The 27,703-nt window shown below is 38.4% G+C and overlaps 1 protein-coding gene across 9 annotated transcripts in view; it reads right to left on the bottom strand.

The window, feature by feature from the left end:
* Nucleotides 1-27,703, bottom strand: part of nfia (nuclear factor I/A) — a 732,272-nt gene that overhangs the window by 63,488 nt on the left and 641,081 nt on the right. For all 9 annotated transcript variants that reach the window (XR_011961149.1, XR_011961150.1, XR_011961147.1 and 6 more), the window contains 2 exons: nt 22,712-22,899; nt 3,378-3,543 (listed from right to left, as the gene is read on the bottom strand). Coding sequence is in view for 3 of the 9 variants with exons in the window: in XM_072574236.1 (XP_072430337.1) it covers nt 3,378-3,543; nt 22,712-22,899 (354 nt within the window). In the remaining 6 variants the exon portion in view is untranslated. The remainder of the gene's footprint in view (nt 1-3,377; nt 3,544-22,711; nt 22,900-27,703) is intronic.

Here is a 27,703-nt window from a genome sequence, read left to right as displayed (position 1 = left end):
GAATCTGAGAAATAATTAAATAACATGAGTAAGTGAGCTAAAACATAGACAAGAGAATTCAAATGGAAATATCACCTCAGGTGGATAGTAAAAGCAATGTTTCATTATAGAAAATAGTTTAAAAAAAAGCGTTAAAGCAAAATAACTATCATTAAACTGGAACAGATAGCAATGAAGAAAACTTGTCTCCAGCTCTCAGTTGAAACTATACCTGTGCTACCTCTTTCAATGTTTTACATTAATAATGGAAGCTAAATTAAAGGAAATAAGAGCCAAAAAATGGTTTTACGGGAGACTAATGCTGTCCTAAGTTGGTTGTGATATTTAAAGAAGCTCAACTGGATGTTAATAGCAGAAAGCACAAATATTGGGGTAAAAATGCCCTTATGACTATGTGTAGCAACATCAAAATAAATTGGTAAAAATTTCTTCTCGGGTATTTCTCATAAAACTAAAAGTATGCAGTAAAAGAATGTGAGAATTGTTTCTAAATATTACTCCGTTGCAACAGGTAACAGTCAGAAGTATTCCTCTCTCAAATTCTTCCTCCAAAGAGTTGCCAATTTTAAGTGGTGTAATATTCCTACAGTTAGCTGAGTTGGCTCCAGAGCTGGTTTGTGATGCAGAATGATGCCAACAAATGTAGGTTCTATTTCCACACTGGCTGAGGTTACCCTCAGGTTAAATCACCACTAGTCTTCTCTCTCTAATGAAAGAACAGTCCCAAGATCTGCAGAACTATCATTGCTATCTTGTAGTGTTTTTAAAACCTTATAGGACAAGTGTGTTGAGAAGAATGGCGGGCGGGGGGAATATCTCATAACTAGACAACGTAAATACAGGAAGGATGTTCCCCATGACTGGGGAATCCAGAATCAGGGGTCACAGTCTAAGGAGATGGGAGGCCATTTAGGACTGAAATGAGCAGTTTGATGAGTCTGCGGAACAATCTGCCTGTGAAAGCGATTGAGGTCAAAATATTGAATGCTTTCAATAAGGAGTTAGATATAGTTCTTAAGGCTAAAGGGATCAAAGGGTAGAGAGAGAAAGTTGGTAAGGTTACTGAGTTGGACAATCAGTCATGGGCATATTAAATGGCGTAGCAAGCTCAAAAGGCTGAGTGCCTACATCTGCTCCTCTTTAGCTGCATACAAGTGAATGGAGTTGGCAAGGCTTTCCACTTGTAGAATGCAGAACGCTGTCAAGATACAAATAGTTCCTCATTGTATCAGTCACTCCAGGAAAATAAGTTGTGGTGGGATAAACCACTAGAGTAAGGAAACCAACCATTTAATTGCAAAGATAATAAAGTAGTTTTAGCAGGAAAGAAAATAGGCAAAGATAAACCTTTGAAAAAAATAAAGATATGTACCATTCCCAGGAGGCAAGTGTAGTTAATCATAGGCAAATCCACAAATAATGAATAAAAAAAATGTATAATGTTGTTTAAGTACATCATTGCCTCAATTAGACTGGTGGCAAACTATATTTTCCATTTTCCCTTATGCCTTTAACAACATAACTGTAGCATTTTCTGCTGAGTTCTACAATGTTTCATTACATTTAGCCAGAATTTACTACAGATCATATTATTTTTGTCCAAATATAGTAAAGTTGCTGTGATTCACTAGAGAATAGCAGTTTCCAATCTATGATTTCATCAAGCAGGCAGAATTTGCTTGCCTTTATATTTTATCACCATCAGGCTGGTTACAGATAGTATGGTGCTTTAACAAAACTGTCCTAAGGATAAGCCTCAAACAATCGATTGTGTGCTTATGTTTTCTAACCTTTCTTACGATTATGTTATTACCAGGAAAAATCTGAAGATTTGTGCGAATTACTTATCTCAGTCAAACATCACCAGAGACCAAGTTTATCCAGTGTGTGGTGTACTGCTGATTACTGATGTGTTGGCACGGTAATGATTTGATGTGTCTATGAATCAATACATGAAACAATTGGTGCAATCTAGATATCACAATACTGACTAAAGGTGGAGGAGTGAGAAAAAAAATCAAGTTCCCTTATATCTGTGGATGGGAATTTCAACTTGGAGCATGATTGTTTCTCTTGGCCCTAAAATGTCTTTTAAAAACAACCGACAAAAACACATATTTCCTTTAGTGGCTTTTAGTAGTCCCCATAAGAAAAGCAAGGGGCATATCTGGCAATTTGCACATTTAAATCACAATGTAGCATATAATACCAGAATACATTTCTTGGATAGGGAACACTGCGCTTTTAACATTTTCATCCATTTTTCAATCCCTCCAATGCCTTGCCCTTCCCTATCTCTGTGGGCTCCTCCAGCTCCATAGCCCTCCAAGATATCTGCTCTCATCTAATTCTTGCCTCTTGACTAAACCCCCATTTTTTGATGCCCCACCACTGGCTGTATCTTAAGTTTCCTAGGCCTCAAGGTGTGGAATACCCTCCCTGCATCACTCTACTTTGCTTTCCTTTTTTAAAACACTACATTATCCTTTGCTCTTTGACCAAGCTTTTGGTTACTTCATCTAATATTGCATTACACAATTTGGAGTCATAATTGGTTTTACAATGCTTCAATGAAGCACCTTAACATGTTGCATTACTTTAAAAGTGCTACAACAGTGGAAGTCCATTACAATGTGAATGCTGGAATCAAAAAAGTGAAACCAAGTTATAGCTGGAATGCTTAATAAGATTTCTATTTTTATTTCAACTTTTAACTCAGTGATGAGTTAAGTAAAGGTGTTTTCCTCTTTTTGGAATAATGAGAACCCTCCCCATAATAACTTAATTAATATTTCAGGACTTCCACGGTACAAGTTATTGTTATTGTTGAACAATGTTGGATCTATTTAAAGGCCTACCTAGAAATTGGATAGATTGTCAAAAATGTCTTACTTTTCTCTGCTTGCCTCCCTTTTAATGGGAGAGAAATGGGTCGCTGACAATTAGAAATACTCCAATACGTACAAAGGCATTTTGCTGATATGCTCTTTGCCACATTAAAGGAACAATTCTGAAAGGCGATACTAAGAAAATGGAGCAATTTTCACTTTGTGGATTTTTTTGTAGTTTACGGAGTTAAAAAAAAAAGAAATTCAAACAGAAACAAAAGTAAGTACAATGTAAAGCATTTATCTGGAAGCCAACAAATAGATAACCACAGGAAGAAAACGCCTCACATTAGAAGAAAGGAATAAAACTGATTTTTTCCATTCAGACAAATGACTTTGATGGGCAGCAGGTTTTGAAAGACAAAGGTTTAACCAACTTGTGTCTAAATATGTATTCATATGAAAAACAAGTGACCTAGTGCTTGACTTGAAAAGGCTGGCATTACATATTTTGATACAATTACAGGGGTTTTGCTGAAGTAAACTTACTGGGTGAAGTAGGTGATGCTGCTCCTCCATCTGTAGATGTGGTAGTTGGTTTTGTGTCTGGCACTGGCAAAGGCACAGGCCTGGCCATAGGTGGAGGAGGTGGAGGTGGCAACATTGGAGTGGGAAGGAATGGATTATGGACTTTGCCCTGGCTGCTTCCATTGGGCTGTGGAACAGAGTAAAAATAATAAGTCAAGACCACAGCTGGAAGAAAAGGCTTTGTAAACAAAGATTACTGCTAATGGAGGCATCAGGATAAAAGAATTGTGATACTGTAGGAAGTTAAAACAACAGAATTTCTCTTTCTCAAACTATCCACATTATTGATTAATTTTGTTAAATCCTCCAAATACTGTATAAGCCTGGTCAAGCCAGGGACCCAAAATTATATTTGACAGTGTGATATTAATAACAGACTTTCTACATTACGCATCTCTATGTTCATCTCAAAGCTGTGCCACTCTTATTATATTCTGTAGTAGATACTGAAAAGAAATGGGCAAACAAAGTATGACAAAGTCTTCAGCTCTCCCCACTGGTATTTTAGATAATAACTTAAGCAGCTGACAGTCTTGCACTCAAACATGGAGGACAAATGTGTTTTTAATCACTTCTGTGAAATGAAATTGAAATTGTGGAAGAGCATAAAATTCACAAGTCCTAAACATTACTTCATCAGTGGCAGCAGAGGTAGTAAAATACAAACATATTAATTACCTTTTTAGATCATGGAAGCAGTATTAAATAACATTAAATAGCGTTTTATAATAGATACCATATTAAATCTGATTTCTGATTATGCAATGCATGATTTCAATTTGTTTCAAAGTACTAGCCCATAGTGATGCTAGTCAATGTTATGTGTGCCATAGCTCATGTGGCTCACTGTAGTCTTTCAGTCCTGTGTTAGCTTTTTTATTTGTCTGTAACTTAATTCAATTTTCAAACCACCCACCACCATACTTTCTTTTTCCTTCTTCCTTGAAGTCTTCCCAACATAATGTCTCTTACAATTTTCTTCCTAAGATGTGCCCTAGTCAGACTCTTGTATTCAATTACATGCATCAAACTTCATTCTTTACTCATCCTTGTAAAGTCCACTTTTATTTTTTGAACTGTGAAAAGTGAAAAGACATTGTTTTAAACAAAAGAAACTGAAAAATGATGCTGTCATTTTAAAAATAAATTACTGGAACTCATTGTGAGTTGTATTACAATATTGCCTTATTCGAGCATTGGGGGAGAATGCTCAACATTTCAACTCCATGTGCACTTGTTTAGGGCAGTTTTGCCCAGAGTCAGTCCTCCAATTGATTTTTTAACTGACCAGAAGTTATGGTCTCTGGAGGGTTCAGCAGAGTAACAACTACCTGACTGGTTTTTGGGTCAGTGACTGCAGCCTTGTATATAGGCAATATAGCAGGAATATCGAGCCTGTGAAGAACAGGCATCTCACTCACCATTTTCTCTGTAAAAATGTATCTGCAAATTGTTTACTGCATGGAAAAGAGGGGAAACAAAGTTTGAGACACTGAAAAGGGTAAATTCTCAACCAGTGAATGAAAGGCAGCACTGGTCAAACAACCCCACCTCATTTACAATGAATTGAAGGAAGTGGAAGGAACCAAAAAAACAACTTCTGTGGTCCAGACTAGTGTTTCTCTTCCTTTCTCCCCCTCTTTTTCCATCGCACCCCTCCCACCACAATATCCAGGTTTTGTCATTTACTGCTTTTGTTTGCATGTATCCGGGAATTTTAAAATGGGGTAGTGTTTAAATCATAGAGTTACAAGTTAATTCATGTTTCTTCCATGCCATTGATTATAAACAAATAAAAGCAAAATACTGCAGGTACTGGAAATCTGAAGTAAGGACAGAAAATGCTGGAGAAACTCAGAAAGTACAGTAGTATCAGTGGAGAGAAAGATTTAACCTTTTGAGTTTAATATAACTCTTTTTCAGAACAGATTATAAACAGCTCGATTGCAATAAAGTTATTTTCTTGTTAATGAACAAAATCGGTGTGCATACTCATTTAGCCTAAATAAGACAGTTAGGTAAGATTGGGCAGTTTGGCTTTTAAGGGAATTTTCTATTTGTGACAAGTCCAGGAATAGCCAAGTTCAATTTTCCATCAATTTTCCATGCATCACTCATATTTATGAAAAGTCACTAGACTTGTCTGAAATTTTGCAACAAAGACAATGAAATATTGGATGTGGAATTATAGCAAGTGAAAACCATTAAAACAATAAACACCAGGAAGTTCACATGAAAAGCTGAAAAAGCTTTCCTAAAGGTGCAGCAGCTATACCTGTTGAATTAAAAAGAGATCACAATTGCCAAATTGATTGAATTGGCAAGCCCACCAGAAGTGGAATTGTATGCCAGGGTTAAAAACGTAAAAAGGTACAAATAATTTAGTCTTTATAGAGATACACAGCACCAAGTACCTGTTCACATTGAGTTACAGTTAAATAGTTTGAACATAAAAGAGAATTGAAGCAGTGCAGAGACAAAAGGATCTAGCGTTTAAAAGACCTTCAATATCAGAGAGAAAAGACAGAGAAAGAGGGCTCAGGAAACTAGAGTTTCGAAAGAGAGAGAGATGAAACTTTAAATGATAACATTTGAAAAAAGAACCATCTGATGCTGATGTAAGCTGTGACGATGAAAAATATGAGTCATAATCTAAAGCCCACAGACCCAACCAACATTTGAGGAAAACAGTGTATAGGATTCTTGATGCTGTTTGAGAAAATTGCGAACCAGATAAAGTTGCTAAATGACAGCTGGATATTGCTGACGCAATGGTAGAGAACAGGCAATTTATGCTTCACCATCAGAGGAAGCTTCTAACATTTATGACATTTTAATGCAGATTACTTTGAGTGCACAAGTTAATTTCAGAAGAGTGAAGAGAAAAGTTCCAGAATGTAAGGAAACAGCCTGGACAAATCAACCTTGAATTTGAAAGGATTGAGAAAAGTAATTTTGGTATCTGGATATCTGCATATGAAGCTTTAAGAGGGATCATTCTCCTGGAAGATAAGAAACTACGTTGTTAAGCACAGAGTTGCAACTATTCGATAAACAGCATTAATGGCTTACAATTGGAGCTGACCCACAAAACGGAACCTTTTATTCTTGTTCCCCCCCCCCCCCTCTCCACAAGACACAAGAAGAGTAGCGGATCAGACAGTAAGAGGAAGAAAAGTAGCCAAGATGAGGAAAGGACTGCTGGAATGCCACAAGTCTCCTCTTCAGAGGTGTTTGGATTGCAGTAAAGTGAGACACTTTCCTTCATTCAGAATGCTGCGAGTTGCAAGCGGAGCCCATGGAACTTACTGGGATTCATCAGAGTGAGTCCAAAAAGGTCATTTGGAAGAAAAATGGCGCAGATCAAATTGTAACTTTAACTAAAACCAAAACAGCAGAGGCAAAAACAGCCATAATTGCAGAAAATATGAGTAAAGCAAATGAGAGATATAAAAGGATTTTGTCATATAGGAAGATAACCTCTTTTGCTTCAAATGATATTGCTGAAGCCACAACTATATTAGGGGATACCAAGAGCTCCCTAAACTCTTTTGTGGGAAAAAGGATATATTTTCCCTCTATTGTGAATGAAAGCCAAAATGTTAGTAAAAGGCGTAAGTGCAGAGTATATCCCAGTTTAATTGTACAACATATATAATTTGAATGGGACTTGTGTGGTGAATTATTAAGGAGTTATTAAGAAACTGCAAAAAATTTTGACTCGAGTTCAAAAGGAATAATTTAGCTCCAGTAAAGTTATAACTTCCCCTGATAATCACGGAACGTTTGAATGAGATTAAAAAAACAGAAGTTACAGGTGTTTTTTTATCCTAGGTGTGGTGACCAGGGCAATGGCTAAACAAAATCCATCACCAGAGATCAAAGAAAGACCCAAGTACATGTTAGATTAGCTGAAATTTTATTTTAGATGGGAATAATTCAAAAGTAGTATTTGGTATGTCTTCATTGACTGAGGGTCAAGAAGCAGATCCAGAGTTAAGTAAGTTAGTACAAACAGCTCACACTGAAGCTGAGACTGAAGGAATTCCAGAGTAATATTGCATTAAAATAAAGTTCTGATGAAGTGGAGAGACCCTCGCAGATCTGTGGATCAGGAATGGATGGTTATTCATCAGCGAATGGGGCCACCCAAATATGTAAGGAGATATTATGAGTAATATCTGAAGTATCTATGGTAGGACATGTAGGAATACTGAAAACTCAAACATCAGTAAAGACAGGCATTTTACCTGGCTAAAACTTCAGAAGGACCTAGTGCAATTCTGTAAAATATGTCAAGTATTAGGACTATATCAGCACGTAACCAAAGTGGCACCTTTAATATGCATCTGAGTTTTTGAAGTTTTCATAGATTGTTTTGGATCATGACCAAGAATGACATGAGCTATCCTTTCAATTATGGATATGACAACCTAATTTCCAAAAAACTATTCCTTTGAGGATAACTACATCTAAAGCAGCAGTAACTTAGATTTTTACCAGTTGTGGACATCCAACTGAGATACAATCTAACCAAGATTCTAACCTATTTAGGACAATCTGGGTATAAAATAGTTGATATCTTCCTCTTATCATCCACAAACACAGGGAGCTTTGAAGAGAAGTCATCAAACTCTCAAAACAGTGATTAATGCCTATTGATATGAATACCCACAGGTTTGGGACAAAAACTTAGATTTCTTATTGTTTACTATTAGAGATTCCCCAACTGAATCTCCTGGATTTAGTCCGTATGAATTGAACTATAATTATGAGATAAGAAGTCCTGATTGAGGAAAAGTTCTTGAATGCTGGATGAGATGTCTAAGTTTCTACAGTGGGACACAGAAGCATGTAAAGACAGACTCATACAGAATGTACAGAATGGAAACAGACCCTTTGGTCCAACTCGTCCATGCCGACCAGATATCCTAACCCAATCTATTCCCACTTGCCAGAAGTCACATAAGTACATTTCAACATTTATAAGCAAAAATGAAGGAATGGGCAGTAAGGATGCTACATCAAAAATGTTTCACGTAGGAAACAAAGTACTGGTATTATTGTCTTTACAAGCTGAATGTCTGAAAGCAAAATTCAGTGCTCCCTACAAGGCAACTAGAAGGCTTAGTAAAGTGACTTATCTGATAGATATTCCTGACCACAGAAAGAAAAACTGATTATGCCATGTGAATATGTTGAAGTGGTATAATCTCAGAGAAGAAAGTGAAAAGTAAGTCTATGAGGTGGTAAGAGTAGTGGAAAATGACAGTGAGAATAAGAGGTGGAAGGAGAATTTGGAAGGTCACAATTTTGTTGCAGCTCTAGCACTCAATTAGCCAGTTACAAATACGGGGAGACTTAGGTATGGTGTTATTGCATTTGCAGGAAGGAAAATGAAAGATCTAGTAAGGTTACTTAGGAAAACAAGGAAATCTGTCATTATACACCTGGATATAAGATGTTAGGTTAGACATAATGCAGAAGCAGGAAACTTAGCGCTAATGATGCAACATCCTTATTGGTTGAGCCCAGAGAGACAAGCTCTACAGTAAACAGAGATGCAATCTTGTTGTACAATCAGTTGAACGAACCCAGACAAAGAAGCTGGAGTTCACCCGTGGTGTTAGTTCCTAAACTGAATGGACCCACTCAATTCTGCATATAGACTACAGAAAAGTAAATACAGTGACAAAAACAGATTTCTATGTAATTCCTAAGTTAGAAGACTACATCAGGTTGGAAAGGGATAATTTCTTTCTTTCTGTTAAAGGGGTACCAACCGTGATAGGTTTCAAAACTTCACAGATGTCCAACTCCCTAGTCTTGTATTAATCAATGGCATCATGAATAGATTTCCACCTAAAAGACACAAAGTGTGTATGTGATGGAATACTCTCCGTTTGTCTAACAAATGTAGCTTGAGCAAAACCAAGACATTAGCCACCATCCAGAAAAAAGGTAGTCTATGTATTTGGGACCACATTCACTGGCTGAAACATTCATTTTGTCCACCATTGATGCACCATGGTTGCAGTGGTGAATAGCATTTCTTGAGGAGAATAAGGCACGTTCCTTTCTGCCCTTTTTTGAAAAGAAAATTAAAAACAACAGCAGCACTTTTGTAACTATCTTCAGCCAGAAGTGCCAAGTTGATGATCCATCTTGGCCTCCTCCTGAGGTCCCCAGCATCACAGAAATGAAGCTTCAGCTGATTTAATTCACTACATAGCAGTGAAGGAAAGGCTGAAGGCACTGGATATTGCTGAGGTCATGTGCCTTGACAACACTCCAGGAATAATACTGAAGATATGCTCCAGAACTTGTTATACTTCTCACCAAACTTTTGGTACAATAATAACACTGGCATCTACCTGAGAATACAGAAAATTGTTCAGAACCACAAAAAAGGGCATTTACCACCTTATTAGTCCACTTGATCATGTCGGCAATGCTATCAAGTGGTTCTTACAGGGGAATGACATGTTCGCTGATGCTAATTCTGCCAGGAACACTAGACTCCTGATCTCATTACAGCTTTGGTCCAAAAACAGACAAAAGATCTGAATTCTAGAAGTGAGAAGAATGTGACAGTCCTTGACAACAAGGCAGAGTTTGACTGAGTATGGTATTAAGAAACCGAATCAAAACTGGAGTCAATGGGAATCAGGGTAATATATTACACCGATTGGATCATGTCCAGCAAATGCAAGATGGTTTTGATTGTTGGTGAACAAGCATTTCAGTGTCAGGACTTCTCTGCATGAGTTCCTCAGGCCAACCATCTTCAGCTGCTTCGTCAATGACATTCCTTCCATTGGAGAGTGAAAAGTGGGATGTTCGCTGATGATTATATAACGCTGAGAACAATTCATGATTCCTCAGACACTGAAGGAGCCTACATGCAGCTAGGCCAGGACAACATCCAGGCTTAAGATGATGAGTGGTCCACAGAGCTAGTGGACAAAATTGGGGCACTGTTACATGTGGCACACAATTGTCAGGCAAAGACTGTCTTAAAGAAGTGAGAATCCAACCATTGCTCCTTGACATTCAATAGCATTACCTTAACTGAATTCCACACATTATCAACATCAAGAGGGTTACAATTGATTACAATTCAGATTCATAACATAGGTCTCAATGTTTGTTCATGGAGGATTCCTATGATGACTTCAGGAAACCTGGCAATACCTCATTGCTGAGTCAATCATTTCCTGAACATGGCAGAAGCTATGGAAGAAGTTTCAATTACAAGGCAATGTGGTTCAAGATAAAATAACAATGCTTTCTTAATACAGAAGACATACCTGGAGTGTGCTTTTACCTTTGACTTTTCACAATCTTAAGTAGAATTAGCCTACTGAGAAATGGGGCAGGTGTAGCACTGGCTGATTTGGTTTTGCTCATTGTGCTGTTGCTGAAGAAAACTTTTACATCAATGTGTTTCGTAATAATAATCAACAGTTATGATACAAGACAGTATGGGCGGCACGGTGGCACAGTGGTTAGCACTGCTGCCTCACAGCGCCAGAGACCCGGGTTCAATTCCCGCCTCAGGCGACTGACTGTGTGGAGTTTGCATGTTCTCCCCATGTCTGCATGGGTTTCCTTCGGGTGCTCCGGTTTCCTCCCACAGTCCAAAGATGTGCAGGTCAGGTGAATTGGCCATGCTAAATTGCCCGTAGTGTTAGGTAAGGGGTAGATGTAGGGGTATGGGTGGGTTGCGCTTCGGCGGGGCGGTGTGGACTTGTTGGGCCGAAGGGCCTGTTTCCACACTGTAAGTAATCTAATCTAATAGCAGTTTGCTTTCCATTTCTCCATGTAACTTTTTACATTTTGCTTTTTGAAACAAATTTTATCTTCCCCTCTTCAAGAATCTGAAAAATCATAACCAACTCCAAGAAACAATCCTTCAAGTTCATGACACCCAATGGAAATTTATATTGGGCAATTAGAGAAAAGTCAAAGCTTCAGTGCATGACTGACTTCTTGGCTGCAATAGATATATGTTGTTCCTGGCTCCTTTTATGGTCCTCTTGATTAGGTCTATATTATGCCACATGTAACAGTGCCCCAGTTTTGTCCACTAGCTCTGTGGAATACTGTAGGGATGGGTCATTTGATCTATGCAATTATGTGAAGCACTAATAGACTTTCCAAATGCTTTCCCCATGAGGCTCCTTGTTTGTGCATGTGTTTATGAATTTGTCTTCTGCTGGTATATGGAGTTTATGCATTAGGCATGGCTGCACAACATAACTTAACTATCAATCTTCTTTCCCTTGGTCGTTATAGAATTGTTGAAGTGTTGAATTGTCTCAGAACGAAATTAGGTATATTCCCAAGAAAGCACGCACTAACATGCATAACTTTCTGACAATGGTAATAAACTATTTGCATATTCTTGGAATTATATTGTTTTCAGGTTTATATAGCCAAGGAATTGCTGGCAGTGTGCAGACACATAAGCTTATAATGATGTTCCTTGACTTGAGAAAACAATCCATGAGGGACAACTATACTCCTTTTCATACTGATTATAGTTTGTTCTGCTGAGTATATTGGTGGTCTGTGCAAAATCAAAGCTTCAGATATACTCTCTTTGCAGCAATGAGTGCCAATGTAAATGAGTCCTTTTGATATTTGCTGAAGCATAATGTTAAAAGTCGTGACATTCACTCCCAGCAGGATCAGAAACCACCCTAAAAATAAGAGAGTTCCTCTGATGATCCTCAATCTCTTAATTTATTGTTTCCTTTATGGGGTTCAATATCCATTACAACTGTTGTTGATCCACCCTCTGGGCAGTTTCTTCTTTTTATTTGCTTACCACTTATAATCTATGTGACTGTATTACCCACTTCTGATTCTGGTTTCACTATATCCAGTAATATCTGGCAATAGTTGTTGCAGGACTTCACAGCACAGTTCAGCTGAGAGTGCTTTCATGAAATATTTCTCATTCTTTTATTTATTAATTAGTGAACCTCACCTTTGTGCTCTCTTTATGATGAGCAAAGATACACAGCCTGGATTTTCTGATCAGAGATATAGTGTCCAGTCAGCATTTCTGATCAGAAACTATTTGGAGATTTGTTCAGAATGAACCAGAGCTATTCTACCTCTTGTCTGAATTTTCCATTAGGATTTCTATTAGTTCAGAGAGTCCCTGTCAGTTTTCCAATAGAAGCAGCTAAGGCAGTGCACAATGATGTAGGTACACTATAACTCTATTTCCCATCCATATCATGCCATCTGCTTTACATATCCTGTAAGAGTGCTGTTTAAGTTCTTTATGGGTTGAGCTATGAATGAAAATCAGTTTAAAAAGGTGAGAAATAAAACTGCAAAAAAAAGTATGCACCATCACTGCAACTTTCGTTATGGTGGGGTGGGAAGGTGGTTCTTTACCCCATCTCCTTTAACTCAAGCCCTTGACTTTCTTGCTGAAGTCCTGAGAGGGTTACTGTATTGTTGCTTTTCTCAAAAAGAGCAGAAACATGCAATGGATGCCCAGGTACGGCAGGCTATACTTTAGACAAGTGGAACACCCTGACACAAGATTACACAAGCTGCAATCTGCCAGTAGAGTTATATTTTAAGCTGCAAATAAACTTGCAGTCACACTAACAATTGTCTACTCAATTTAATTGTATTGGGATAACTTCAAATGCCCATTCAGAACATAGCAAAACCAATCGGCAGTGTGAAGAGTGTGAAATAGGTCACTGACACACTATTTATGTGAGCATCAGATTTCATCTGATTGCCATGGACACCAACAGCACTCTGATACAGTTCTGCAATTTTAGAATGGTAGAATTTCTGAAAGTGCAAGACATTATTGATTGCAACCACGTAGTTGAAATATTCCATTACAGAATGCCACAACTTACATGATATCACAAACGATTCAACATTCTGTTTCATCATTGGCAAAGCAAAATGCAAGTAAATAAATAAAATCTGAACAGTGGCATTTGCTTTCAGTTTAAAGTATTCAATGGTCTCTGAAAATGTTACCCGAAAGAACCTGCTATAATGGAACTGAACGATCAAAACTATCTTCTGTAGCTGGGGCTCATCATCACTCCTTGCTGTCTAAATGCATGAACTGAACATAAGCATTTCTGAAAGAAGTTACATTTTGTCAAAGCTTTTCATCTTTCCCGCAGTAGGACATTCACAAGAATACAATATCAACATCAATATTGTATGAGAGGAGAATGCTGATTGGTTGAGGAGTGGACTCTGATTATTAAAGGCGATAGTACATCATTATGTTGATTGCCAATTAACAGTGAGGATTGGTTTAATCTTTATTTATGCTGAGATCTTGCTTCAATAGATGACCGCACCATAAACAACATGTGCTTAAAACACAATAAATTCACAAAAGCAGAAGCAAAGCAATTCATGATGCCTCTCTCTGATCATGGACTGTCTTAAAGCAAAGAGTTTGTCTTCAATTTTGGTGTGCCTTTATGTCATCAATGGGAAGAGATATTTGCTTCGCTTGAATTCCTCTACTCTAAGGTATGCTGCCACAACCAGTGTCCTTCAAAGACACCAATCCTTGCAAGTCTGTCTAGCTGATCTAGTACATGAATATTGCAGCATTCCAAATGACTTGTCTGATTTTTAAATGCAATGTGAATGCCAGTTTGCATTGTGAGACCTTAGTGCCAACCAGGATATACAAATCATTAAAGCAACAGAGGGATGAGAATATCATCCTTAACAGTGTAACCATATCCACCAAATACACGTCATTCTTAACAACAGGTCCAAATTCGTATCCATTAATAATGACCTGATGGCCTTAGTAAAATGAAAACTGAAAAAGCATTTGCTGGTCTTGTGTAAGCAGAATGCACTACCAAGTTGCATATATGATAAGATTCATCCATATGGCTGACTGCATCCATGTATGTACTCCGGAATCAAAGTAGTGGTATCTTTTCATGTCCTTTCTAATCTATGATCAGTTCTGCATAACATGAACTAGCCAAAATGGTTGGGTGAATTGCTACAACCTGTTTTAAGCAAACAATGATATTTACATACTTCACATTTATGAAGACCACAAAGGATTTGCACATTGATAGCCTTGCAGTTTCTGTGTGCTCTGTTGAAACTGCTTGTTCCAATGTACCACTTATAGAAGCTTTGGACATCTGTACTGCAAAACTATATCATAGTAACCTAGATCCACCACCATTGCTTGAGTCAGTATTCATTGAACTTATGAACTCAGCAACTGACACAGTTGAGTTCAGTTTCAATGATTCCACAAATCCCCAAATGGATAATGTTGCTATGGGATCTCTGCTGGGCTCATATCCTACAAACAATTTCACTGGATTCCATGAGAAATTCATCTTCAATGAAATGACACCTAATTTCCGACCTCTTGCATACTTCCAGTATCGTGATGATACATTTGCTATATTTGAATCTGCTGCTGCATGTTGGAGTTTGCTTTTTGGTCTTAACAAACTCCATCCTGCACTCAATTTCATATTTGAGTCAAGTGAGCTCCCTTTCCTCAATTTTCTTGTTGAGAAATTCTCCAGGGGAACTTCTATTACAAACCTACCTTCACTTGTCAGTACAGACATTGAGATTCCTACAGTTCCACATGCTGTAAGATTGGCTTTCCCAGAAACCTCGTAAACAGGGTCTGAGCCATTTCTTCATTCTGCAAACTTGATGCTGAAATAAAATGTATCAAAGCCATCTTTGGCTGCCTAATTGGATCCTTTCTGATATACATCTCACAAACTTATGGACAGTCCTAAAGCAGCCACTCTTGGTCCTGAAAAGTACTCAGTCTACTCCAGGTTACCTTGAATGGGCAATTTATCTTTATAATTTGATAAACAGCTGTTTCATGCTGCATGGTGTTCACCAGTAACAGGATACTGCTGTCAAAATGAAAAGATGTTGGCTTGTCACACAGATGGACAATGTGGTGCATGAATTTCAGTGTCATTGTGATGCCAGGTACATCGGCTGTAAATCCCATAAACTGACAGATCATATCAGCAGTATATTACTTGTATGTCTGCAACTAACAATGTTCTGATCCACCACACATGCAGCATTTGCAACACAATGTCTGACATTAGATGTGATTTTGTAATTGGACAATATTTTCTGGATAACTCTGGATGTCAAGTGCATTATTTGCAAGCAGAGAGAATATGTACATGCAATGCATCTAATTCAATTCAACAAAATCGGTGACATTTGCTCAATGGTTTATTTCTCAGGGAAATACCCTGACCATTCAGAGTCAACCTATCTGGTTTAAATTTTAAAACCAAGTCTGGCTATTAACTGTCAATCAGTATTAATGTCTGCATTCTCAATGACAATATCTGTACCAATTATATAAAGTAGGAGCTAGAAACATACTCTACCATCCCTCTGATCATGGCTGATCATTTAACTCAATACCCTGTTCCTGCTTGCTCCTAAACCATTTGATCCCTTTAATACTAAGAATTATATTTAACTTCTTGAAAGCATTTAATGTTTTGGCCTTAAATGCTTTCTGTGGCAGAAAATTCCATGGGCTCGCTAATTTATGGGTGAAGTCATCTCAGTCCTAAAGGACCTCTTTGGTATCTCTAAACCGTGACCCCTAGTTCTGGACATCCAGGTTATCAAGAACATCCTTTTTGTATTTACTTTGTAGAGTTGTGTTAGAATTTCCTAAGTTTCTATGAGATTCCCCCTTCATTGTTCTAAACTCCAGTGAATATTGTCCTAATTGATCTAATCTCTCTTCAGATGTCAGTCTTGCCATCCTAGGAATCGATCTGGCAAACCTTCTTTACGTCACTTTCTAGGCAAAACATCCTTCCTCATACAAGGAGACCAATAATGCACACAATACTCCTGGCACGATTTCACCAAGACCCTGTCCAATTGCAGCCTTATATCTCCGCTCCGCACTCGAATTCTCGTGCAATGATGACCAGCATAACATTTGTCTCCTTCACCACATGCTGTACTGACACCCTTACATTTAGAAGCTGATGCACAAGGACACACAGGATTCACTGCACATTCCCCTTTCCCAATTTATTGCCATTCAGATAATATTCTGCCCTGTTTTTGCTACCAAAGTGGATAACGGCACATTTGTTCACTCACTCAACCTGAGGTTGAGGCCTCAATCAAATCAGCATCATTTTATTGACGAATCAAGTAGGCTTCAAGGGCTAAGTGGTTTATCCTAGCTCTTAATTAATATATTCATATGACCTGTCAAAGGAAACATCCAGAATCTGGATGAAATATTTGATTATAGACAATAGACAATAGATGCAGGAGTAGGCCATTCTGCCCTTCGAGCCTGCACCGCCATTCAATATGATCATGGCTGATCATTCCTAATCAGTATCCTGTTCCAGCCTTATCTCCATACCCCTTGACTCCACTATCTTTAAGAGCTCTATCCAATTCTTTCTTAAAAGAATCCAGAGACTGGGCCTCCACTGCCCTCTGGACAACTTCACACAGCTTATCGTCTCATTTATGTTCCTTGTTTATGCCAACCTGTTACATTATAAATGTTTGCATCCTCACGTATAATGGCAAACTCTTTTATAATCTTACTTAGCTTCCAATAGTGGAAGGCCTGTATTTCATTTTTCGGCATAATTTAGCCCCTCAGTCAACAGCACAGAAAATGTCTCATGCTCCAGCCAACTCTGTTTATCTCCCCTACTTGCCTTATGATTTGCTATTTCAAAATTACTACAGTGGCCTTTATTTTATGTAAGAAATACCTTGGGAGATTAACCACACAGACTAGAATGAGACTACCCCACACGGGATCTGTTTCCTACATGAATTCAATAAAATCCGGAACTAAGAGTTGATATAATGGGAACTATACAACCATGGTTGTAAAAACCCATTTGGTTCACTAATATCCTTTGGGAATGGAAATCTGACATCTTTATTTGGTGTGGCCTACATGTGACTCCAGACCCACAACAATGTTGTTGACTCTTAACTGTGCTCTGAAAACAGCCTAAGCAAATAATAGAGGGTAATTATGGACACAAAACAAATTGTGACCTTGCCAGTGATCCCCATACCCCATGTAAATTTGTTTCATAAAAAAACTGCCTTTGGATGTTTCATTTATATTAAATACACTATAAATAAGTGCAATTTGTTATTGTTTTTGAGATCCTCTCCTGCTTCCCCATCCTCATGCTGGGTGCTTGATTGGCATAGCATCATGGAAGTGCATTGTCCCTGAGAAGAATAATGTACACCTTGATGCAGACTTGGTGAGATATTGTGTTAGAGGCAAAGAGTGTGGTGCTGGAAAAAACACAGCCGGTCAGGCAGCATCCGAGGAGCAGGAGAGTCGAAGTTTTGAGCATAAGCCCTTCATCAGGAATGATGGGGCTCAGAGATAAATGGAAGGTGGGTGGGGTAGTGGGGAAGGTAGCTGGGAATGCAATAGGTAGATGAAGGTGATAGATCGGAGAGGAGGGTGGAGCAGACAGGTGGGCAGGAAGATGGACAGGTAGGACAGTTCAAGAGGGCAGTGCCAAGTTGGAAGGTTGGCCCTGGAATAAGGTGGGGCAAGGGGCAATGAGGCAACTGGTGAAATCCACGTTGATCCCATGTGCTTGGAAGGTCCCAAAGGCAGAAGATGAGGCATTCTTCCTCCAGGTATTGGGTGGCGAGAGTTTGGCGGTGGAGGGACGGGGAGATAAAGTGTAGGGTGGTGGGGTTGTTTCATGCGTGTGTCCCAGACATGTTCTCTGAACCATTCCGTAAGTTGGTGTCCTGTCTTCCCAATATAGAAGAGACTACATCGAGAGCAATGGACACAGTAGATGACGTTCGTGGACGTTCAGATTACATCTTACACCAGATCCAACCTTCCAACTCGGCACTACCCTCTTGAACTGTCCTACCTGCCCATCTTCCTTCCCACCTATCTGCTCCACCCTCCTCTCTGACCTATCACCTTTACCTCCACCTTTTTCTACCTTTTGCATTGCCAGCTTCCTCCCAGTCCCACTTCCCTCCCATTCATCTCTCAGCACCTTCATGATGAAGGGTTTATGCTAGAAACATTGACTCTCCTGCTCCTCAGATGCTGCCTGACCAGCTGTGCTTTTCCAGCACCACATTCTTCGACTCTGATCTCTAGCATTTGCAGTTCTCACTTTCTCCTGGGATGTGTGTTAGAGTTGTGTTGTGAAGTGGAACATGAGGAGGAGATCCTCAGTACAACTATTTATATCATTGAATATTTTTGAGTTCCCTAAGGTTGGATTCTTGGAGGATCTTGATACTAACTCTAGTCAGGCCCCATACTCAGTGAGACAGGAGGCTAGCAATTCAATGTCACACCTACTTTACTTATGTGTTGTGTTAGAGAAGCTCTGGAAATTCTGGGTTAGTATTTCGGAGCAAGCAATTTTTCTCCAACCTTTTTCGTCATTTCTAGTCAAACTGCATGCTCCATTGGAAATCTATCCTGATGAATAAGATTGTTTAGGTCACAATCCATCAGCAGTTCTACTTCTATAATGAAAATCTCTGCAGTGAAGCGGGTTTCCTGCTTGTGGAAATCTCAGGCTAACCTGCTTGTTTTTTACAATATCGAACGTGCACATAGTATTCAATAATTCAAGAGTTTTCAGATGAGCTGAGCAAATGAATACTCAAGCATAAATGTTACTGTATTGATTTGATGTCTAGACAAGTATGTATCTTCTAACTCACTGCAGACATTATTCACTCCTGTGTCGTCTGGAATATCTGAAAGCGTGTTTGTGTAGAATAATGTCTCAAGTATAATGTGTTTCATATATCTGTTATGATTCAAACTGCAAGTAGTCTGTTAGAAAGTTGCAGATAAATTAGGTGTTCTGATTATATGTAACCAACTTTAAAATTGTACAAAAGTATTTATGTTTTTGCATCCATCCACCTATGCACGCATAGAAATGAACAAATTGCTTCAATAATATGCAATTCAAACAGACAATGGAGACTTATTTTCTTTGTCAACAAAACAGAAACAGTCACTTATCCACTGACCTTTATGCCTCAGAGAGTTGGAATATCCTCTTCAGAGGTTTTGCCTAAAAGCACTGAGTCAGCAGCAAAGGCAGACACCAAGTGACAGTGAAATACCAGGGAGGTTGACATTTACATTTAAACAAATTTACTTGGGTGCTTAAAAGTATGAGTTAAGTCATTACTGTGCTTTGTAGAAAGATAAATTATGTAAAAGCAATAATATACTAATTACCCTCATGCAGATTCGGAACCATAACACACAGTCGTCACCAAGTCTGCCACAATTCTGCATGGACTTTCCCATTTCAATATTAAGTAGATCCACAGAGTTGCTCAGTTACAGTGCAAGACCAGTTGGCTCCAGCCAATTGTTTTATTTTATCCAGGTTAGACTGAACTGTAATTGTACAACGGAAGTCCTCCTTTCTATGTGCTCTGTACTAGGCTGGCTGAAGAGGACAGAACTAGTGGTTGTGCTGATATGATAGACGAAGAAAAGTCTCCTTTACGACGTAATGAAACTTAGAAAGAATTGGTGAAAGGGCTTGATCACTAAAGGAAGTAATTGGTAAGATAACAAAGAAGAGCAGAAGACAACTCTATGGTCACATGAGCGTGCTTACTAAGAAGACGATCATTGTTGAGTTTCTGCCTCAACTTAACTTGCCTGCCCATTCACACCTTTTATATAATACCCTGCTTTTTTTATTCCTGTGAAGTACACAACTTGATTTTTTCCGAAAATTACTCCATCTTCCAAAGTTTTGTCCACTTACTCAACCAACCTACAATGGTTTGTCAATTCCTTATATCCTCTTCACAACATATTAGGTAGCTTGCCTTTGATTCCCATATCTTGTGATCAATGTAAACTGTAAAAAAAAAGACCCAGGCTGTGCGACCATACCCCTCTCATACTAACAGTCAGACAAAACTTTTTTTATGCATGCTTTGTAATCTGGCAGCCGGCCAAACTTCTATTCATCCAACTATGCTACCCCCTACATGATGATCTCCATTATGGCACAATACCTGCTAAATGCTTTCTGTAAAAAGTTTCACCAGTTGCCATCTGAACCCATGCTGCTGGAGCAGTAACACTGGCCTCTGATTACTTTGCCAGTGACATTACCACTATAAACACCATCTCTCCAGAAGTGACTACTAAATTTGGATTTGTTAGCATTTTCCCATTGGATCTAGCACATATCCAAAATTGCAAAATGACTGTCCATTAATATCTGTGGCCCAGTGTGTCACATCGGACCCTGATGCTGAAATCAAGCATTGATATGCTCTGAAACTTCTGATATGCTGATGCAAATGCAGACAGATCTATAACAAAAGCTTGACGCAAAGAATGCAGTTTTCACTGCCTTTTCTATCTGAGAGAATTTTGCTGTACTCCTGTCCCTGAGGTTTACTTGCTGCCATCCGCACCCACAACAGAGTTGACTTTGTAGCTGTGCTCACAACTGACAGTTTGCTATCATTGCTAATATGTCTGCTTGTGAGAACTGCATTTCACCTCAAATTCATGTATACAGTAGATCCAGTAACAAGTACCTTATAAATAATTTGACTTCCCAGTTTCCTCCCACACTAGGCTTCTATTCTAACTTTGCCATGAGCACTATTTCCATCAATGCTAGAATCCCTAGCACAAAAAGTAAAAAATAGTTTCTATTAGCAAATCATAATGGTGATGTTTCAGAGCAATTTTCATATATAGCAATGAACAATATGTTATTGAATGCACTACTCAAATTACCATTGTACGCACTGGGTACATTTCCTGCTCCAACTCACCAGCTGGCTATCAATCCTCCTTCTCAAATCTCCCCGAGTTGCAGTTTCCCTTTAGGGGCTACCCCTACCTCACTTCAATTCCTTTTTCTGATCATCCCTCATGACTGAATTTCACATCTAAAGACAGATACTTGCTCTACCATGCCTCAATCAGTGCAGCCCTAGTAATTTAATTCTACCCACAGTGCTTCAGAGTGCTTTTGTGTGACTTTAAATGTCCAAAGTACATCTAAAGCTCTAGATTATGCAATGCAGGATAGCTAAAGGATATAATTTTAGTCTGTCGAAAATTTTGCTGAATTTGCCCCAGCTAACTTAAAGATATATTTTAAAAAATGCATTAGCCACATCTACCTTGCTGTATGTCCAATAGCTGGATAAAGATATGTTTGAAAGAACATCTGACAAAAGGTTTGTATTGGAAATTAAGACTGCTTTTTCTCTGTGACATTTTGGATCTTTGTAAATGCACATCAGCAACATTTCAGTGTCACACTAGCGTTTTTGCTGGCTGTTCTAGCTTTTGCAATTAAAAATGTCCCTTTGATTTTGAGAATTATCTTCCTCGGATACAAGTCTGTGAGCTGATTCCTTAGTCTCAAAAAAGTGAAGTGCTTGTTCTCGGCAACATTGATGTGAGGATGCATCTGCCCTGGGAGGAAGAAGTGAAGTCATTCCCTATCTACTGTTACATGTCTCCTGGCACCCAGCTATAAGCAATAATCTAGGAAGGCTGCTTATTTCATCACAGGAGGAGTGCATCTGCCAAAACTTACACTGTGAAAAATGACAGGAAAGGTGCAGTATTTTCATAACCCTAAACTTAATGTATGTATTTCAGTCAAAACTCAGAGTGGCTGACTGTATTACTGTTTCTGTTTTCAATTTTAGAAGTTAAGAAAATCTGCAGAATTGTTTTTATGTCGAGAATCTTTACTGTACAACAAATGGTCTCCTCAATCTTTTGATGAACCACAACATAGCCATACAAGGGATTAGATCTCTACGTGGTGATACTGGATTAAATTTACCAGGCTTTCTTTTTTTGCATGTTATTTCAGATTTTTTAAAATGAATTATGAAAGACTGTTGACTCTGATACCTAATGTCAATGGAAAAGCAAACTGTATTAAAAGCATATTATACATTTGCATGAACATACAAAATGAAAATAGATAAAATCCTAGGACTTTTAAAAGCCCAAATCATGAAACTGAGAGAGATAAACTTACATTTATTAATGTTTCATTGCACACCCACTTAATGATTTGAAACTTACAGTTTCACCAGCCATGATTAAAGTGAACACATAACATTGATTTACAAGCTTCTAATAATGCAGAGTGCATAACAGCTAGAAGGCAATATCTAATTATCTGACTACCAACACAAGAAGTAAAAAGTGGCCTTACATTTAGGAACCCCACCTGTCCTGACTGCTGGCTGGTGTCAGGGCAGACCAGTTGGACAAACTCCTTCAGGGTTTCCTGACTAGGGTGTGGATGGTAGCGGATGGCTGTGTGCGAGAAATAAGGACCTGGCTGCTGGATGATGGGAGACGTTGGAAAATGTAGAGTTGAGGCTGTCGCATGGGGACTTGCTGTAAGGAAAGAGCAAAGATACCATAAACTAAATTTCAAAACCCACTCACAGTGTTAGTTCGTGATAGAACATTGCTATCAAAGTACAAGCAACATATTCAGATATGCCACTTCAATCATTCAAACTCACCACCCAGTAAGAATACAGAGAAATACAACATTTCCTGTTACTTTACAAGGAACTATTCTTTACTTATTGGCAGAAAGAAATGACAAAAGATAGAAAAGAAATTCCTTTCATCTTCTGTTATTGCATGCAGCTCATTAAAACACACAGATGAATAATGTTTGATAATATATAGGACATTTAAAAACTAAAGTAAAATTTTCAACATTGCCTAATACCTACAATCTTGGACAGTTTGTAGAAATATAGTTATTTTGATCAGATTTCCTCCCAATTTTGCTTTCTGTCCAAAACAAGTCTTCTGAAAAGAATTATGCTTTTTGAAATAATTCCTTAAATCTTTAGTCATATATGTCTTATTAATTATCCCTTTTATTCACATCTCGTTCCTCACAAAATTATTAAAGTGTAGATAGAAGCTATTTAACCCATCATCTAGGCACTGACTCTCTGAGCATTTTAACTTTGTGCCAATCTCCTTTTCCCATAACCCTGAACTTTGTTTCTATTTAACTAATCATATTAAGCCTTCTTGAATACTTTAACTGAACTTGCCTATTGTGCAAGAGGAAGTGAAACATGCTCTACAAATAAACAGTTAAATCCTCTTGAGAAGCTTGGAGAATATACAGTCCACTTCAGAAGTACCTTCAATTATTGATATTGAACATTATTCCATATGACACAGAGAAAACTATCAATCCAATCTCACCTCGTTTCAACAGTGAGCAGGTAAAAGATACCTGCCTTAATCAAGCCAGAGAGACCAAACAATCTTGGCTGCAGGTAGCAGAGGTGGCGAGTGAATATAGTGTGGTGAGAAGGATGTGGTTTCAACATTGCAAACGTTTCAATTACGTTCTGTGGACTGGCCACTTATGTGCAGCTGTGCACCCAGGTGATAGGATTCCAACTGTGTTTTTTTTGTTCTGTACATACACCAATATGAAAACTATGTTGATAAATCAGCAGTGTTTTTAAACAAGAAATATATAGTGCACTAATCCAAAAACAATACCTAAGAACTGTCGACGCTAGACATAAGAAGCAAAAACAGAAATTGCTGGAAATACTCAGATCTGGTAGCAGCTGTAGAGAGAATGTAGAGTTAAAGTTTCAGGTCCAGTGACCCTTCTTCAGAACGACTGCTATTTTTCAGTCACTGGACCCGCAATGTTAACTCTGCTATCTTTCCATTAAAGATAATCTCTGGGCTAGTGTTGTGCTGATAAGTCAGACAGAGCACCATGCTTCCAATAGTGTGTCATGCTTTAAGTGATTTCAGTAAGATGGAGTATGAGACCTTTCTATCTTCATGTCATGTGCTGTGATATGGTGATGAGATCATGAGTACATCTCTTCAAGTTATGCTGACATACTGAATACAAGATATAACAACAGCCCCCTTTTCCCAAAGATAAAAAATTATTCCAAACAAATATGGTTGCAAAAAGGTTAATGATATCAATGATAATGCAAATAGGTACAACAGAATCAGCAAGACTAAAATTTCAAACTTTAATATAATATTTTGAAGGTTTCATAACTTGTCCTAATCTGGTGATTTCATACTGGTGTAACTAGGTTGCATTTGTTTGTGTTGCTACTCATTGCCGTAAGTCAACGTCACCAGTCAATCATCATCGTCAAGTTCTTCCTCAATCTGTAAATGAGGAATTTGCTGTACATTGGTCTGAGCTGGTTTCTATTCCTTAATAATGTAGCACCATAATAAACAATGGCTTTGTACGATCTGGATTGTTACATATTCAAGCAACCCTTTCTAGTACCCAAGTATTTGAATGCCTGTCTCACATTCTTTAGCCAGATCCACAGTTTTGGGCATTCTCTATATATTTGTTCATTGTGTTTCGTTTTCATTCTCTGGTGTCTTTCATGAAAAATGCCTGTGTCTCAGAATGGTTGGGAATTTGATTGCTAGGCACAGTCACTGACAATTTCCTTTCAAGCATGGAGTTTGTGTTTAGGATGGCATTCTTGTCACCTTTGGTGTTGCACCAAAATGCAGCGATACAATGCGAAATTCTTGTTTTGTTGCTGAACACTTAATGACTTGATAGTACGTACCTCACATTTTGGTAGAGTGGGGTGATGATGTGAAATGGATCACTTCTGATTTCGTACACATCTTGAATTGGTTTGGCAGTGTACTGTGGATCATTGTCAGACACCATCTTTCTAGGACGGTGAACACACTGAAAATTGTGCTGGCCATGACAGCATCAGTCATACTTATTGTGTCACTAAAGTTATCTAACAATGGGAAATTTAGAGAAATAAGGATGTAATGTCCCCCATGCACTGTGAATATGGCTGTTGCTACTCCAAGGAGTGGGTGGAACATATTGTGCACGTAAAGGGCCCCTCTACTGCTGCATCAATGTACTTGGCATATCCTGTATGTGTTCACAAGTCATTGATATTTTAATTCATCCCGAGCCAAAAGCCTTCCCTTTATGTTCAATACCTGGATATCCTGTGAAACATGAACACGGTATCTAAGGTAATGCTTTAGGCATTAGGACTTGTTTGCCATTAAAAATTACTAATTGTGACATACCAAGTTTGTCTCTGGGCATACAGAATGAACAAATCTGCTCAGATACTTCTTCAATATTGCCAGGATATCCACAGATAATGATAATTTATAACTCTTGTAATTCATCATCTTCAACAGCTGCTAATTGCAAATGCAAAATCAACAGTGAAAATGTCTTCAACTTTGTAGTCTGGAGCATCAATGTTCAGGAGGAACATTTTGGTCTTTGTGGGGCTTGGATAATCTACGCAGATGGCATTTGACTTTAGAATCGCAGAATCCATAAGCATGGAAGCAGACATTTGGCTCATCAAGTCCACACTGACTCTCAGAAGAGCATACCACCCAGACCTACTCTCCAACCCCATCCCTGTAATCCTACATTTCCCAGTTAATCCACCCAGCGAGCACATTCCAGAACACATTTGGTAATTTAGCATGGCCAATCCACCTAACCTGCACATTTTTGGACTATGGGAGGAAACCCACGCAGACACAGGGAGAATGTGCAAACTCCACACAGACAATCAACCGAGGCTGAAATCGAACTCAGGTCCCTGATGCTGTTTAGGCACTGAGCCACCGCGTTTCTCATCTTGCAAATGATACGTGCCCAGGTCTTAGCGATCCACTTTGAAAACCGCGGCTTTCCTTACATTGTAGCATTACTATGGGCAAGATTTTGCAATAGAACCTGATTTGAAAGAATTGCAGATGTATTTGTGGTCATCTTTCCACACATAGGGGACTTCCTTCTTGAGCAAATCACTCAATGGAAACACTTGGGCCACAAAGTTGGGAATTGATAGCGAGAGGAAATTAAAAATCCAAAGCAATGTTGCAAGTTCCTTCTATCCTGTGGGGGTCACCATTTGTTTAATATCATCAATCTTACTTGGATTGGTACTGACCACTTGGACAGAGTAAAGGAAACCAAAGATGGTTATCTGGCTGACAATAACCTGCCATTCATACAGTTTACTACCACTCCTTGCTGCACTGCCAAAATCAATGAATGAAGGTAGTGATCATTCTCTACCTGAGTCTAACACATTACTATCACATCACTAACAATGCAATTATAACCAGGTGTGTTCTTAGTAATTCTAATCCTGTGCTGTTAAATATGAGTTGACTATCGAGAGCGCGATAATCTCAATATAGTACCCTTTTGTTTATAATAGCTGTATGGTACACTGCAATGCCCGAGAGCTTACACATTTTGTTGAATTGTATGCCAGCATGAAACCTATTTTGAGCTTCTTGGAGTTTTTGTACACCAGCTTCAAGTGACCTGTTGAAGATTTTATTCAAACACTTCTGCTCTGAGTCTATTGTTGAATTCCTTACTCTAAAGTAAGCTATTTTCTATCTTCGCTTTTTCTTAGGAGCATTGCTTTACACACTCATCTTCATTCTAGGACTTCTACAGATCTATCACAAACTAAATCCCTCCCAAAGCAATCTTTTCTCCCAAGCTTCAGGTGTTTCCCTTAAGCTTAAAAAATATTCCAGAATTTTCTAACAGAAACCTTGATGCACAACTGTTTACCTTGCTCATTTGTAAACTATCCTAATGTAAAAAATATTAGTTCTGAAAGTTACTTCAAGTTTTTTTAAAAGAACTCAACATACCAGCAGAAATAGCTACAAGTTAATCATTCAATCTTCAGACTCAAAGAAGATAAATACATGTCTCATAAATGCAAAATTCAGAAATCCAAGCACAAAATAAATTATATTCAAGTATACAGATGTTGGGAATCCTTCATTCAAAACCTTGGAACCAACTGATTTTCAGAAATGTGATATTTTCAGATTTTGGGTCCACTGGAAAAATAAATCTTGGCATTTAGTCCATTTGGGTTAAGTAAAGTTGTTTTCTCCAGAGGGCAACAACTTAGCATGTTTTCAGGTCCATTCAGGTATGCTTTCAATAGATCACACAGTCTACATCACACCAACAGGTTCTCCACCTGAGTAGCATAGAGTCAGAGTATGAAACAGCTCCAAACAAACCATAAGCGATACTATTTGCAAGAATGATGGTGGCACACTATCGCCCTTCTTCACCTCTGTCATGTTTAATATGGCTGATCACACCACCCCCTTTCAA

Source organism: Chiloscyllium punctatum, chromosome 7, assembly GCF_047496795.1.
Source record: "Chiloscyllium punctatum isolate Juve2018m chromosome 7, sChiPun1.3, whole genome shotgun sequence".
Lineage (NCBI taxonomy): Eukaryota > Metazoa > Chordata > Chondrichthyes > Orectolobiformes > Hemiscylliidae > Chiloscyllium > Chiloscyllium punctatum.
Note: the sequence above shows the minus strand (reverse complement) of the source record. Positions and strands in the feature narration are given on the sequence as shown.